Source organism: Callorhinus ursinus, unplaced genomic scaffold, assembly GCF_003265705.2.
Source record: "Callorhinus ursinus isolate GAN/ISIS: 27379988/994484 unplaced genomic scaffold, GSC_fseal_2.0 scaffold18, whole genome shotgun sequence".
Taxonomy (NCBI): Eukaryota; Metazoa; Chordata; class Mammalia; order Carnivora; family Otariidae; genus Callorhinus; species Callorhinus ursinus.
The window spans coordinates 28,489,102-28,504,978 of record NW_027397080.1 but is presented as its reverse complement, the minus strand read 5'-3'; the positions used below and the strand labels follow the sequence as shown (position 1 = coordinate 28,504,978).

At 59.1% G+C, this 15,877-nt stretch overlaps 1 protein-coding gene across 1 annotated transcript in view; it reads left to right on the top strand.

Annotated features, from left to right (window-relative positions):
• The window catches only part of DISP3 (dispatched RND transporter family member 3), a 69,195-nt gene extending 57,176 nt beyond the window's left edge, over positions 1-12,019 (top strand). The window contains exons 11-20 of the mRNA XM_025855921.2: positions 336-472; positions 1,511-1,695; positions 3,572-3,702; positions 3,780-3,952; positions 4,962-5,088; positions 5,651-5,796; positions 7,697-7,856; positions 8,400-8,513; positions 8,983-9,149; positions 9,939-12,019. Coding sequence (XP_025711706.1) covers positions 336-472; positions 1,511-1,695; positions 3,572-3,702; positions 3,780-3,952; positions 4,962-5,088; positions 5,651-5,796; positions 7,697-7,856; positions 8,400-8,513; positions 8,983-9,149; positions 9,939-10,301 — 1,703 coding nt within the window. The 3' untranslated portion in view covers positions 10,302-12,019. The remainder of the gene's footprint in view (positions 1-335; positions 473-1,510; positions 1,696-3,571; positions 3,703-3,779; positions 3,953-4,961; positions 5,089-5,650; positions 5,797-7,696; positions 7,857-8,399; positions 8,514-8,982; positions 9,150-9,938) is intronic.
• The last annotated feature ends 3,858 nt before the right edge of the window (positions 12,020-15,877 follow it).

Below are 15,877 nucleotides of genomic sequence, written 5' to 3'. Positions count from 1 at the left end.
ACCACCAGCACCCCCCATCACGGCCATCGGCTCGCCCACCACCAGCAACCCCCATCATGGCCATCGGCTCGCCCACCACCAGCAGCCCCCATCACGGCCATTGGCTCGCCCACCACCAGCACCCCCATCATGGCCATTGGCTCGCCCACCACCAGCACCCCCCATCATGACCATCTGCTTGGTCCAATAGGGAGGAACAGCGCCAGCATTTAGAGAGGAGCCCAAGTTAGGGCTCAGCTCCTTGGTCCACAGAACAGAGAGTGGGCTGCCCCAGGTCAGGGGAAGCCAGGCAAGGGGACTGTCCACCCCTCCTCCATCCTTCATTTGTCTCCCAGACTCCCCAGGCACCGTGTATGTATCCAAGGTGAAGAGTAAGGGCCACCCGGCTGTGTACAGGTTCTCCCTCAACGCCAGCCTACCCGCCCCTTGGCAGATCGTGTCCCCCGGGGACGGGGAGGTACCTTCCTTCCAGGTGAGCCTGGGCGGCCGTGACCTGAACCGCCAGTACCAGGGAGGGGGAGGCAGGGTCTGTGAGGGAGACGGGGACCCTCTCCCAGCCAGGTCTGTGGAACCTACAGAGTGGTGACAGTATGCGCTTCCAAGTCAGCCAGACCTGGGTTCGAGTCCTGGCTCTGCCATTTATAATCTGTGTGTCTTTGGGCAGATTGCTTAATCCCTCTGAGCCTCAGTCTCCTCATCTGTGAAATGGGGTGTGTGAAGTCCAGCCAGGGTTGGAGACACGTGAGGTAATGGTATATAGCATGTAGGACACAGGAAGTGCTCGGTAGGCAGTGGTTACGTGATTGTTCTCAGCAGCTGCTCCAGCTTCTCAGGGCCACCCCAGGCCTCCAGGGTCTCCCTCTCAGGAATCATCTGTGTTTTTTTGATAAGTTACACCCTGTGTCAACTCATTTGTTCAGGGTTTATATTTCCATCTGAATGGTGAGGTGTCTGAGGCATTTCCTGACTCTGAGCCTTTGCCATGCCGTTCCCACTACCTAGAAAGCTTTCCTTCCAGTGGAACGCACGGCAGGCCCCTCACTGATATCTCAGCATGAATGTCGTCCCCTCAGAGAGCCCTGCGCTGGCCCACTTCTCGTCTGCCCTCCTCCTCCCTGACCATTTATCCCATGTCTTATCATCCTGTTACATTCATAGACCCTGAAAGACCCTAAAGCCATCGTGACTGGCAGCTCCATGGGGGCAGGGACCAAGCCCATCTTGCTCGCTGCCGTACGCTCAGAGCCCAGCTCAGGTCCTGGGTAGAGTAGATGCCCCGCTGGAGGAAGGACTGAGGTTCAGCCAGGGAGGGAAGGATTTGCTCCATCTTCAGATTCGAACCCAGGCCTCCTGAGCTTCTGCCCAGGGCTCTGCCCCACCCCCCACGGCAGGGGGGCTTGGACAGGGTGGGGGACCTGCCTTGGTGGGAGGGGCCGGAGCCTGAGGCCGGGCCCAGGCCGAGGCAGCCCCCCGGAGTCACCTGTCTTGTCTCTGTCGATCCACTGCTTAGGTGTATAGAGCGCCTTTGGGTAACTTCACCAAGAAGCTGACCGCTTGTATGTCTACAGTAGGGCTGCTCCAGCCGGCGAGCCCCTCCCGCAAGTGGATGGTGACAACCTTGGCCTGTGACGCCAAGCGGGGCTGGAAGTTTGACTTCAGCTTCTACGCGGCCGCCAACGAGCTGCAGCACACGCGGTAACGGCCTCGCAGATAAGCCCTTTTCCCCCAGCCGGACCCCTCTCCCCCGAGAGATGTCAGCAGGCACCTTTAGGAAGCCCCTGTCCACATGCACACGTGTGTTCGGAGAGTTCTTGGCCCAGGACTGGGGAGTGGGGGATGCCGGCACAGAGGACTGGCCGGTGACCGGCTCCCTCCCTGCCCCCCTGCCTTGCGCTGGCGCCACTGCCCCTCCCCCGCATGCCCAGCAGGTGCCATCTGGGGCCTTTTGCACTTGCTCCTCCCTCTGCCTAGAATGCTCTTCCGTAGCGCCTCCGGTGTGATGGCTTCTCTCCGGGATTCAGGTGTCCACTCCGATGTCCCCTCTTGGGAGAAGCTGTCCCTGAGCAGAACTCCCTCCCCGTCCCGAAGAACCATGCCCGGTCCTTCTCCATGTGCTACCCTTGCTCCCTTTCCGGCCCCCATGGCCACCTGGAATCACTCTGACCTGTGGTTTATAACCTGTCATTCCTTGGGAACATCGTGCAGTGGGCACATTGACCGTGTCCCCCGCTGTGTCCCTAGCACCTAGCACAGGGCCTGGCGCCCAGGGGGTGCTCAGTGAACACTTGCCAAATGAGTGGATGTGTATGCTCTGTACCTCCTCTCCAAGGCACTATTCACTCTTTCTATGTAATTAATTCTGCAAATATTTTAATGCCATCCCCTCCCCTGCCCCGCCAGACCGTAAGGAGACAGGACAGAGACTGTGTTTGTTGTACTTACGTGCTGTATACTCAGACCCTGCCTAGTGCCTGGCATGTAATTAGTGCCCCAAAACCCTTAACAGGTGACAGCATTCTGTTCCCCAGGGGGCGGGGGCCTCTGAGCAGCTGGGGACACCTGTGTTCTGACCAGGGCCCCACATTCGTGTATCCATTGAGGCTGTATTTCGTTGTTCATTGAACAAACACGGGGCGCCGACTGTGTGCCGGCACCCCGCTGGTGCTGGAGATACGGTGGTAAATAAGACAGATGTGGCTCCTGCCCTTAGGCTGGCTAGCGGGAGACAGCAGCTAACAAGTGAACCGCAGTGTCATTACAAGTGATGGCACATGCTCTGCTCTGGAAGGGGGTGCGGTGCTGGGCCTAGAGAGTGACAGTGCAGGCCCTACGCTGGTGACGTGAGGGGCTCTGACTCTGACAGAGCCTGACCTCGGGGTGCTGAGCCCCCATAGAGGCTGGACGTCACTTGGGGCAGAGGGCAGTGGTGTGGAGGTGGGGGCAGGTGACCAAGATGGGCTCACTGGGCTCTTCCAGCCCAGGGTACCTTGGCTCAGGGGGTGGGGGTCCCTCTGCCCATCCTCCCCTGAGCCCAGGGCTGGGCTCACTCTGCACATACACAATAGCAAGCAGGATCAGGCTGCCTGGATGAGCTTAGAACATTCTAGAAAGAACCTTGAGCTATGTCAGGTCCAGTGGTGAACAAGCTAACCATGGAACCCTTGCTTCACACAGAATCTTGAGGCTCAGTAACTATTCAGCTTAAGGCGGGGGTGCTTCTGAGTAGGGAATCTCAAGGCTGGCCTGGGGCCCCTCTGTGAACTCTTGCACCCCCTGGAGGGCAGTTTGGAAACTCCTGGTCTCCCTCCCTCATGCCCCAGGTGGGGAGACACACACAGAACAGGAGGCTGTTGAGCAGGCCACGTGGTGCGTCCTGGCAGTGGGGAGACCAGAAGTGACCTCCACACCCCAGCCCCCAAACTGAGACTAAATCCTTGTGCTGGGGGGGGGGGGCGAGTCCGTCCCCGCCCTCCTCCAGTCCTGGTACCCAGCCACCTGTGGCTATGCTTGCCTCACTTCCCAGACTCCTCCTGGTCTTCCCAGCCTCAGCCAGGCTCCTTTGCCTCCACAGGAAAGTGTACTTTGCTCAGTCCCACAAGCCCCCTTTCCACGGGCGAGTGTGTGCAGCCCCTCCTGGCTGCCTTCTCAGCTCCAGCCCCGACGGCCCGACCAAAGGCTTCTTCTATGTGCCCAGTGAGAAAGGTACATGCGGGGAGGCTGCAGTGGGGCCTCGGGAGGCTGGGCCCCGCCTTCCCATACAGATGTGACTCCCTCTGCAGTGCCCAAGGCCCGCCTCTCGGCCACCTTCGGCTTCAACCCCTGTGTGAACACGGGCTGCGGAAAGCCAGCCGTGCGGCCACTGGTGGATACAGGGGCCATGGTCTTCGTGGTCTTTGGCATTATTGGCATCAACCGCACGCGGCAGGTGGACAACCATGTCATCGGAGACCCGGTACGTGGGCCCACTTTGGGCAGATGTCAAAGGGCCGGACCACACCAGATCTGCAAACAAGTACCAGCCCAGATGGCCACTGGTCCAGCTCCCCCCACGCCCTCTTGCTCCTCTGACTGCTCACCAGGCCCAGACAGGACCACCACAGGCCCTCGAGGGCACTGTTTCTCTTGAGGAGCGATCAGGGTTGAGCTCTTAGAATCGCCCAGGAATCTAGGTACATTGTGGGCCTGAGCTGGTTGCCCTTCACCCTGAGGGGCTAGAATGGAGCTAAGGGAGATACAAGCATGTAAACTTTGCCCCCCCACCACCGTCCTCTTTCTGCAGAAGGCCCCTCCCTGCACCCACAGCCCCTGCTGCATGCCTGACTGAGGGGCCCTCCCCTCTGTGTGGGCTCCACCCCCTGTAGGTGCTTGTACCCCGTGCTGGGTTCTTGGGTGTTGGAAGGGAGAGAAGCTGTCAGAGGCATGGCTAGGTCTGTCTGGCATGGAATAGGTGCTGAGCATGTGGTGGGAAGGACCATGGATGTGGTAGGGTCAGAGCTCCTGCCTGGAGAAGTCAGTCTGGCTGGGTATACAGGGTTTCAGACCCGAAGTAGTTCAGGACCCAGGATAGTCAGAGATCTGTGTGATCAGTCCCGACCGCAAGTCCCCCAGGTGTTCAGAGGAGCGGGGGAGGCGGGGAGGACACAAAGCAGTTGAGGGAGGATGGAGATTTGGCTGTGCGGAGCAGGGAGAGACAGCAGGAAGCCCAGGTGAGAGCACGTGAGTGAAAGCAGGGCTGAGCCTAGGGGCCCTGTGCAGGGTGGGCAGTGTTGGGAGCAGAAGGTGCTGCTGGGAGCAGGACAGAGCAGCCTCGGGCATGGACCTCAGGCGACCGTGCAGAGGCTCCAGCCTGATGTCTGTGAGGGTGGCAGGGAGCTGTGGAAGTTCTTCCCCTGGGGCAGGGCTCAGGACTGAGTTCCCAACTCACTGAGCGGCACGCGCCCACTTGTGTCTCCTTGGGAAAGGGCAGTGTCGTCTATGACAGCAGCTTTGATCTCTTCAAAGAAATTGGGCACCTGTGTCACCTCTGCAAGACCATCGCGGGGAACTCAGAGCTGGTGAAGCCGGGCGGGGCCCAGTGCCTGCCCTCAGGTGCGCGGGAGAGCCGTTTGTCAGAGGGAGGACACACCAGGGAGGCCGTGCTGTTGCTCCCAGGGTGGGCAGCCACGAGGACACCCGTGCCTGGCATGAGTCCTGCAGACACGCGTCTGAGCTCGAGTTGGTGTCCACATTGGGGCGAGGGCGTGTGAGTCTTCTAGAGCCGTCTCGTGCGCGAACACGGATTGGTGCAGAGGTGCGCGTGTGTGGGGATGTGTGCAGTGTGTGTGGGCACACCTGCCGGAGTGGCTTTTCCCAACTCGGGAGCCAGGGCCAGGTTGGACGCAGATAAACCCGGGTGAGGTCATGCCAGGGCTCTGCCGAAGGGGCCACAGGGTGTCCTTTTCTACCCCAGTGGCAAAGGACTGTTGGAGGTTACCTAACGGCCCACTGCCACTGGTGGCAGACACGTTTTGAGGCTGGGAGGTTGGGGGAAGGGCTGTGCCCCTGCCACACGCTCACCCAGGGGGTGAGTACACATGCCCAGGTGGGATGGGGGGGAAGGGGTGCTCTCCAGGTCCCCAGCCCGACCACCTGTCTCCCCTTCTCCCTGCAGGCTACGGCACCTCCTCCTTCCTGCAGATGCTGCATCCTGAATGCAAGGAGCTGCCTGAGCCCAACCTGCTCCCTGGGCAGCTATCGCACGGGGCGGTGGGTGTCAAGGAGGGTCGAGTGCAGTGGATCTCCATGGCCTTTGAGTCGGTGAGCTCCCAGCAGCCTCGCCTCACAGTGCTTGGCCAGATCAGAGGGGCGGCTCTTCAGAGAGGGGGATAGTGCAGCCCAGAGGTGAAAGTACTCCCCGCCCCGGGTCACATGGTTATGAGTGTCGACATCAAGTGTTAAACCTGGCATCTGACCGCAGGGGGCTGCCCTTTCCATCATGTAGGCCGTTCCCACCGGCCCAGGGTCTGTGTTGGTTTGTCGCCTCTGGGCTGAGGAGCCACTGGGGCTGGAGGCTGGCGGAAGTCCCGGACGCTCCCCTCTGCCGCTCTGGGGGACCGGGTTCTGGGCCACAGACCCGGGTGCTGGGCCTCCCCCAGGAGAGCTTGGAAGCCAGGGGACCAGCCATCCCCACACCTCACTACTTCCTCTGTCATCCTGACCCTCCCTGGACCCCGCCCAAGGAGGGAGGCCCATGTGCAAGCACGCTCAGACACGCACACACAAGCACACCTGACCTGGGCCTCCGCGGGCCCTGTGGCTGTGACACAGGGCTGTGTGCCGAGCCTGCTGCAGCCGCCCATGTGCTGAGGCCCAGGGTCCAGTCCCAGCTCTGATCCTGGTGTGCGCTGTGGCTCCTTGAGCCAATCATGGCTCCCCGCCGGCCTCAGGTCCCGCCTCTGAAGATCCCTGCCCTCTGCGTGGCAGTCCCGGGAAGCAGCAGGGCCATCACGTAGAGACGTGGGGGACGAAAACCGGTCCTCGTTCTCTGGCCCCTGGACCTGCTTTCCTTCCCACCACCTGCCACTCGCTCCAGAAGCAGCCACCCTGAGTCAGGAGGCCCCAGAGCCCCTTCCAGTCCGCCTCCAAGGGAGCCCCAGGCCAACGTAGACACCACTTCAAAGCCCCGGGCCGGTTTTTTTTCTTTTAGTTGTGGTAAAATATGCATCGTAAAATCGACCGTCTTAGCCATTTTTGAAGCACAGTTCTGGAACACTGAGCGTATTTACATTGTTACGCAACCAGCACCACCATCCACCTCCACAATTCTGTCCCGTGAAGCTCGAACTCCCTCCCGCCCCTCCTCCAGCCCTCGCACCCACTGTTTCACTTCGTATCTCTGGGAACGTGGCTACTCCGGGCCCCCGAGGTAACTGGAATCTACAGCACTGGTCTTTTTGTGTCTGGCTTATTTCATTCAGCATAATGGTCCCCAAATTCACCCATGCTCTGGCCTGTGTCAGAATCCCCTCCCTTTCAAAGGCTGAGGCCCTAGACGGTTTGAGAGAGGACGGAATCCCCTCTCGGGCTCATCCACACCACGGGGTGTCACTTCCAAGCTGACCCCACCAACACTCGGACACACACGTGCACACAGACACGCTGTAAGCTGGTCTGTGCGCAGGGAGAGCAGAAGTGGGCGTGGGAGCATGTGTGTGAAGGTCCCAGAGCAGGGTGAGTGCCTGTGTCCCCCGCTGAGCGGCTCCGAGGAGCTGGGGGCTGGAGACGGGCGGGTTGCTGGGCTGTGACAACAGCTCTGATGGGGAGACACCAAGGCCTGCCAGAGCCCAGCAGAGGCCCGTCTCGGGGCTTCCGGGAAGGTTTCCTGGAGGAGACAAGCCTTGAAGGATGATGGGACCTGGCTGTGCGGGCAGAGGGAACAGTGTGTGCACAGGCTAGGACGCGGAGCATGGGGGCTCCGGGAGCTGCCGCTGGTTCTGTTGGAAAGGGATGGGGTCTTTGGTGGCATCAGAACCTGCTGCCCTTATAAGGCTAACACGTGCACCCAGAGGCCGGTGGGAGGTAACCCTGGACTGGGGCACTGTTCGTGTGCAGGTGGCCAAGGGCCGGCTGTACCTGCCACAGAGCGGACCAGCCGTCACCTGGAAAGAGTGAGTGGGCACTGCCCCCCACCCATCTCAATGGTTCATGTGCCCCACAGACCACGTACAAGGGCAAGTCCTCCTTCCAGACGTACTCGGACTATCTGCGCTGGGAGAGCTTCCTGCAGCAGCAACTGCAGACGTTCCCCGAGGGCTCGGCCCTACGCCGAGGATTCCAGACCTGTGAGCACTGGAAACAGATCTTCATGGAGATCATAGGCAAGCGGCAGCCCAGCCCCTCATCCCTTTAACTCCCCGGGCCTGAAGTGGCGGGTGGTAGCAGGTGACCTGGGGCAGGGAGGGCTCGGCATTGCCTGTCTGAGCTGCAACTTATCCTCTTCTCTGTCCTGGCCAAAAGTCCTGGGGCAACCGTAATGGCCCAGTGGCCAGGAACACCAGTCAGAGGCCAGAGTGTGGGTCTCCTGCTCAGGGGCACCTAGCCCCGTTCTTTGCTCCTTAATTTGGCCACCTAAAGAGTAACAGTGATCACCGTTGTGGCAGCTCTCTGTCATGATGGGCCTTCCCAGGGCCACGCCCTGTGCTGAGGGCCTGACCGTGTTCTTTAAACTCCAGAGGAGGCCTGTGTGGGGTGGGTACTCTTACTGTGTCACAGATGAGGCTCAGGGAGGCTCTGTGGCTTACCCGCAGTGAAACGGACAGTGCCCAACCGTGGGATCCCAGTAACCTCCGAACCGTGGAGGGGCGGTGGGGGCGGGGCACTCCCCAAAACCCAGCTGAGAACCCTCTTCTCTTGCCTTCCAGGGGTGCAGAGTGCACTGTATGGCCTGGCCCTATCCTTGCTCATCTGTGTGGCAGCGGTGGCCGTGTTCACCACCCACGTTCTCCTCCTCCTGCCAGTGCTCCTGAGTATCCTGGGTATGTGGGGGGGGGGGGTGGCAATAGGCATCAGGCCATGGGGCCAAGAGTCGGCAGGGGTCCCTCTGGTGGCCTCAGGTCAGGAGGTTCCTCTCCATCCTTAACTGTCACACATCTTTATTGAAGGTTTCCCAGCCACCCCACCCCCACCCCAGGCAGAAAGACCCTCTGTGATGGTCACTCACAGGACAGTGCCCCACCAGCCTGTGTGCTCCCAGAAGGGACCCGGATGTTGCCGGGTGGTAGCTCCTGGCCCAGTGACATGTTGCTGCACCTATCCCTCCCCCCAGAACCCCTGCTTCTCTCTGGCCCTGGTCCTCCTGGTCCCTCCTGTCACCAGAGGTGGAGGCTCCACTCTAGGATTTGCCCCATCCCCCAGGGGCCCTCTGAGTTCACCCACCACCCCTCCGGGACTGTGTGGGTGAGCCTGGGTCCAAGCTGCCTGCCGGCCGTCCCCTGCCCCCTGCAGGTATCGTCTGCCTTGTGGTGACCATCATGTACTGGAGCGGCTGGGAGATGGGGGCCGTGGAAGCCATCTCCCTGTCCATCCTCGTCGGCTCCTCTGTGGATTACTGCGTCCATCTGGTTGAGGGCTACCTGCTGGCCGGAGAGAACCTGCCCCCCCACCAGGCTGAGGTGAGCACCCTGCCGCCCCCCCAATGCATCTCCTGTCCCCAGTGCAGCTGAGGGGCCCCCAAGGCCAGCTGGACAGCCCCGGTGCCCAGCTCCCAAGCAGACTGTTCTAGGGGCCGAGGTTTTCGCGGCCAATCTCCATGCCCAGGGTATGTAGGTTCGAAGGCAGCCCCGCCAGAGCAGTATTGTGGGCCTTGGGCAGGCCCGTGCCCCAGCCTGCTTCTCTAATGAGCATAAGGGCTCGGACCAGATGATGTCCACGTGCCCTCCCTGCTTCCCTGAGTCCGAGTCTCCTCCAGCCTGGGGAGCAGGGTGGCCCATACTAGTCATGACTCTGAGGCCACCCCCCACACACATCTTTGTGGCTTAGCAACAACATGTTCATATATTCAGTGCCAGGACCAGCTCTGGGTCTTACAAAGTGTTTTGTTTTCTCCTAATTTGGAGTTGTGGTATGGAAATGTTCATCAATACATAAATTAAATCAGTTACGTTTTTAGGGGCTTTTAGCCCAAAGCAAGAGATCCGTTGCCATCAGGGCCATTTCTGAGGACCTACAACGCAAATCAGCAGCAGCCTGGCTGTCCTAGCAACCATTAGGCGCCTGCCTGTGCGCCTTCGGCAGGGAATACGGCCCTCTCCCCACCAAGCCCGGGAAGTAGGTGCTGTCACCAGCCCCATTTATGGGAGCAGAATTGGGGGCGTCCAGGAGCGGACTGGCCCCCAGCAGGGAGGGAGCCCACTGGTGTGTCGGGCCCCTGGCCCCAGCCTTTGCCCTCTCCTCGCACCCAGGACGCCCACTCGCAGCGCCAGTGGCGGACCCTGGAGGCCGTGCGGCACGTGGGCGTGGCCATCGTGTCCAGCGCCCTCACCACGGTCATCGCCACGGTGCCCCTCTTCTTCTGCATCATCGCCCCGTTTGCCAAGTTCGGCAAGATCGTCGCGCTCAACACAGGCGTGTCCATCCTCTACACGCTCACGGTCAGCACGGCCCTGCTCGGCATCATGGCGCCTGGCTCCTTCACCCGGACCAGGACTTCCTTCCTCAAAGCCCTGGGCGCTGTGCTCCTGGCGGGGGCCCTGGGGCTGGCTGCCTGTCTCGTGCTCCTTCGGAGCGGCTATAAGATCCCCCTGCCCACTGGGGCCTCCCTATAGCCCTGGCAATTGGGTCCTGACTGGCGCACCTTTCTGTCCAGTGGGTGTGGGACGAGGCGCTTGTTCTGACCCCAGAGGCATGTTGTTTCCTGGCTCGGCTCTAACTGGTTCTGTCCCCGGGCCTGGGTGGGAAGAGGCGCCCCACCGCTCAGTGTGGGAGCGGACACCCACCTGTGTGACCTGCACTGCCTTTATGACGGCACCCCGCCAGGGCTGGGTGGGAAGCCGGCTGCCACCCCGTTCATCTGGGCTGCCAACAGCTGTGTCAGGCACCCCCTGAGAGCGGAAGAGTCCAGCCCCCCTCCATGCCAGCTCACCACGGGGGTGTCCCTCTCGTACTGCCTCAGTGCTGGCGACAGCTTTCCCATGTGGGTGTTACAGGGCCCCCATTCTACAGCTGTGAAAACAGGCACCAGGAGGCAAACTGATTGACGTGGAGCTGGGGCGGTGGCAGAGCCCAGCTGCCTCCTGAGCCCCGTGCCTCCCTCGGGGAATTTGCAGGAAGAGCACAGTGGGTTCAAGGGCATGGGCCTTGCACCCCCTACCCCTCTCCTCCCCTTACCCCAGCTTTATGGCGGCCAGTGCTGGGTGGTCCTGTGGTCCCTCCCAGGCCTTTTGGTCCTGGCCAGAGAGTACAAGAGACTGGCCTGGGGTTCTGCATGTCCTACCCTGGGCCCCAACACAGCCTTCCTCACTGATCCAAGCCCCCATCTCCCCCACTCGACTCTGGGGGGTGGAACTGGGGGAGGCAGTCCTTGGGTGGGGGGCTGGCTGTGCCTGCAACCAACTCACAGCAGATGGTTCCTATTCGAGTGAAATGACACCGCAGACCGCCGCCATTAACACGAGCATCATAAGCATCACTGGCTCCACCGCGTTCTTCACACTGTAATAACTAAGTGCTTGCAGGCTGCTCGGCCAGAACCTGGCACAAGGGGTGGGGCTGGGCCTGGAAGGAGATGGAGGTGGGTGGAGGGTGCCAGCCTCCCCAGGAACCAAGGTCCCAGAGTGCTCTGCGAGCCCAGGTCGAGGTTGGGGGCCTCAGGTAGCACTGTGGGCGTGAGGTTCAGTAGATGCACCTTCTTTTAAGGGGCTCATCTGGCTTGTCAGTTGGGGCAATATTTTAAAAGATTTTATTCCTTAGAGAGAAAGATGAGTGGGGAGAGGAGCGGAGGGAGAAGCAGGCTCCCTACTGAACAGGGGGCCTGATGTGGGCCTCAATCCCAGGACCCCAGGATCATGACCTGAGCCGAAGGCAGACACTTCACCAACTGAGCCACCCAGGTGCCCCAGTTGGGGTATTTTTGAGCACCTCTGGTGTGCCAGGTACTGTTCTTCCTTGGGGCAGACATTGCCCCCCTGGGCCTTAGGAAGCCAGACACAGACTGAGCTGGAACTGAGCCCTGAGGGTGGGAATGACGTCCAGGGTGACCTCCAGGCTAGCTCACCTGGTCATCTGTAGATATTAACCGAGGGGCTAGGTCTGCAAGGCAGAGGTGCAAAAGTGTCCCCACCTAGTGCATGCCGGGGACCGAGTGGGGACTCAGTACTTGTATGGGGAACAGCAGGCTTTTGGACCCACCATCTATGCTGAAGCCAGACCCTAAGTAATTCATGGTTCTAATTACTGTGCCAGATGTTCTTCTCAGGATTTTTATCCGTCTGCTGGGGCTGCCAGAACAAAATGCCATTAACTTGCAGGGGGTGGTGTGTGTGTGTGTGTGCTTAAACAACAAATTTATTCTCTCAGTTCTGGAGGCTGGAAGTCCAAGCTCAAGGTGTTGCCAGGGTGGTTCCTTCTGGAGGTTCCAAGGGAGAATCTGTTCTAGGCCTTTCTCCTGGCTCCTGCTGATCGCGGGCAGTCCTTGGTGTTCTTGGGCTTGAAGACACATCCCTCCCCATCTCTGCCTCCGTCTTCACATGGCCATCTTTTCTCTATGGTGTTCACATCCTCTGATCCCTACACAAGGACACCGGTGGTATCAGATCAGGGTCTACCTTAAATGGCTCCACTTGATCATCTGCAAAGACCCTGTCTCCAAGTAAGCTCACATTCATAGCTCAGGGTTAGGACTTCACTATATCTCTGGGGGGGGACACATTTCAACCCAGAACCAGCAGGGCTCAACGTTAGCCTTCGGCTCATTTGTTAGCCTTCCAGAGTGCGTGCTATCATACCCATTATACAGATGGGGAAGCCAAGGCTCTAAGAGATTGATTTGGCTAGGTCACACAGCTGGTAACGGAGGAGCCAGATTTTGACCCCAGCCAGTCTGCCCCAACCTTTAAAGGTATACAACCTCGGGCGCCTGGGTGGCTCAGTTGGTTAAGCGACTGCCTTCAGCTCAGGTCATGATCCTGGAGTCCCGGGATCGAGTCCCACATCGGGCTCCCTGCTCAGCAGGGAGTCTGCTTCTCCCTCTGACCCTCCACCCTCTCATGTGCTCTCTCTCTCATTCTCGCTCTCTCAAATAAATAAATAAAATATTTAAAAAAAAAAAAAGGTATACAACCTCTGGGAGAATTGTAACAAAGCCTGACAGATGGGGGCATTCAAGGTTGGTGGTCAAATCAAGAGGCCTGTTCTTAGAAAATCTGAGATGGAAACCCTTGAATGTGTACAATATTTCACCCTTAAGTACTTTCCCCGTCAGCCTTCTGTGAAACCAGAGCCCTCAGAGGCCCAGCAAAGAGCAGTGAGGCTCGGGGGCAGGTTGAGCTTGGGACCACACAGCCCTGAAGGGGCTGCTCAGGGGTTCAGACCGGTGAACCCAGGGCTCCGGCAGCCCTTGTCGGGGGGCCATGATACAGGGTGGCACCCCTTCCCGTGACTGACGCTGTGGGAGGAACGGGCCAGCTTATGGGAGCAGTTCAGGTGGGAGGGGGTGACAGGGAGTCAGGTAGCAAGGTGACAAGGCACCCTAGAAGCACTTAGAGAAATGACTGTCCCGTCCAATAACCTCTCCAAGAACCTAGTTTTAATGGGGAGGCAGAGTCGTTTGCATATCATTTGCATGCAATCAAAATAATGCCCATTTGTAAAGAAACCCTCATTTAGCCCATTTCCTTTTAAGAAACCGCTCCTCTTCATTCCCCTTGACCTCTGCTTTTTTTTTTCAGAGTGTTGGGTGGTGTTGAGCAGGCAGCCAGGCCTTGGTGTCACTGTCACCTCTCCCCAGGTGACTAGGGCTGCCCCGCCCACTACAACTCTGGTACCCCTCATAGGTCTCCAGGGAGCTGGGTTCCCCTCTTAAGATGGGCTCCTGGGGCCCGGAGAGGGGAAGGCGGTTTCGGGCAGTACCAGGCTGCTTCTCCTGGCCCACCCTCTGCGGGCGGCATTCTCGACTTTGGATCTTTACTTCCTCATTAAAACTGACCTGTCCTGGTCCCTCAGGCCCTACGTCTGTCCAGCTGCCAACCAGTAATGCTACCCCTTCCCTGGGGGAAGGATGTGGGTGACTATTTGGGGCCACGCACTCGGCTGTCTACTTGCCTACAAATAAATCCCCCTTTATCTTGTTTGTGAATATTGGCACACAGAGTCCCAGAGGCACTAACTCCCATGAAAAGAACCTTGACCTTCCTTTGCTGCTGATGCACAGCTCACGGTCTTAATGAGCTTTTGCTGAGTGCTAATGAGATGCCCTTCAGTAGCTCGGGCACAGCAGTTAGCCTGGGGTCTGTGAGGAGGTGCAGGTATTCCGCAGGCCAAGGAGGGCCACAGGGCCCAAGGGGATCCCAGGGGAGAGAGACCCCTGTCACCTGCAAAAGTTCCCTGAGCCCCTGCTTCTCTCCCTCCTTCTCTTGGAGGCCAGGAGATATTAACGAGAGCCAGCTGTTTGGGAGCGCCTACTGCATCCTGGGTCCTAGCCATGCATTCTTGGGAATCCTCACAGCATTCCTCAGAAGGGGACGTTTTTGTTTCCGTTTCACTGCTAAGGGAAATTGAAGCTCAGAGACATGAAGTAACTGGTCTGAGCTCACACAGCTTGTGAGACAGAGCCGGGCTTCCCACCCGGGGCTGTTGGCTCCTGAGTCCATGCTCTCTGTCCCCTACAGCCTCTCAGCATGTACCACATTTGACTCCAGGGCCAGCTGATCAGCTTCCCTCAGTTGCTGTGCTCCACCTGCGTGCTAATCTGACAAAAAGGAGCACCCGATCTGGAGTTCGGAGTCCAGTATCCGAGTCTTAGCTCCAGCCCTGCCCCGGGGGTTCCTTGAACAAGCCACTGAACATTGACTTAATCTGGGAAATGGGGCAGGGGACAAAATGACATCCAGAGCTCTGACCCATCCACTGCTATGCTGGCAGGATTTGAGTCCCCCGAAGTCAAGCTGCCCCTGTGCCCACCACCGGTGGCCATCCCCTGTGAGTCTTGTTCTCATCGTTGTTCACATCTCATAAACAGAAGAATGCCCATTGGAGCGGTGCGTTCATTTGTTCAACAACCTACTTAGCACCTACTATGTGCCAGGAACCGTTCCAGGCCTCGGTGATGCAAGGAAATGCAAACACAGACCCAGACCCTGACCTCATGGACCTTACCATTGAGGTGGGACAAAGAACCTTCATAAAAGAACCCCTCAAACATATAACCACAAACCAGAGGGTGGTGAGGGAGAAGAGTGAGGCATAAGGGCACAAAGCCATGAGGCCAGGGCTGGCAGAGGGGTCCCTGGAGAAGGATGAGGACCACTTTCCTCGCCTCGGGGGCGCTGATCCCACCCGACACAGGCCTCTGGAGCCAAAGGACAGCCTACTGCAGGCTGATGTGAAGGCATCAAAGAAAGGATTCATTGGATCTTAGAGGGGATAAGACCAGAGCCCTCTTGGGGCAGCAGACATGGAAAGGGACAACACGATGGCCCAGGAGAGAACATCTGGCTCAGAGTGACACAACCCACCAGGTGAATCAAAAGAGAGCCAAGCAAAACACGTGCAGTAGCCCTGTGCACAGGGCTCTCAGGCCAGCCTCGGTTCCTACAGAGAAAGTTTCTCAGGAAGAACTGAGTCTCCTTTGCCCCTTGGGGCCTCTAGAGGAGTTCAGGGGTGGTGGTCACATCTGCTCCAGCAGGCTAAATGCCATTGCCTTTGGCATTCGAGGCCCAGCAGAGTCCTGTGAAATTCTGGCCACTCTGAACGGGTGTACAATAGGAGCCCAGCCTCTGGGGGCCATGGGTCCACACACTGCTGTCCCTGCCATCAGGCTGGCATGGGGCCTGATGTCTTTGCCCAGCTCCGCCCTCCAAGGCTGCCTGGATTTGCCTTAGAGACGAGGTCTGCATCCTGAGACCAGGATGGCAGAGTGTGCCTCCCAGCCACAAAGAGGGGCTCAGGCCCCCCACACCACATCTCCAACAGAGGGGCTCTGAGGGAGCCTCTTCCAGTTCCCTCATCTTCTTCCCAGCCTTCATTGCCTCCTCCTTGGTTTCCCCACCTTTAATCTGTCCCTCATACAAGCCCATCCTTCCCTCTTCTGGTCGCTGCGCCTTGACTTTTTTTCTTTGAGGATCTTCCCCATCCCAGACCTGTGGTGCAGATGAAGCTGAGGCAACCCTCCCCCCACACACTCCCC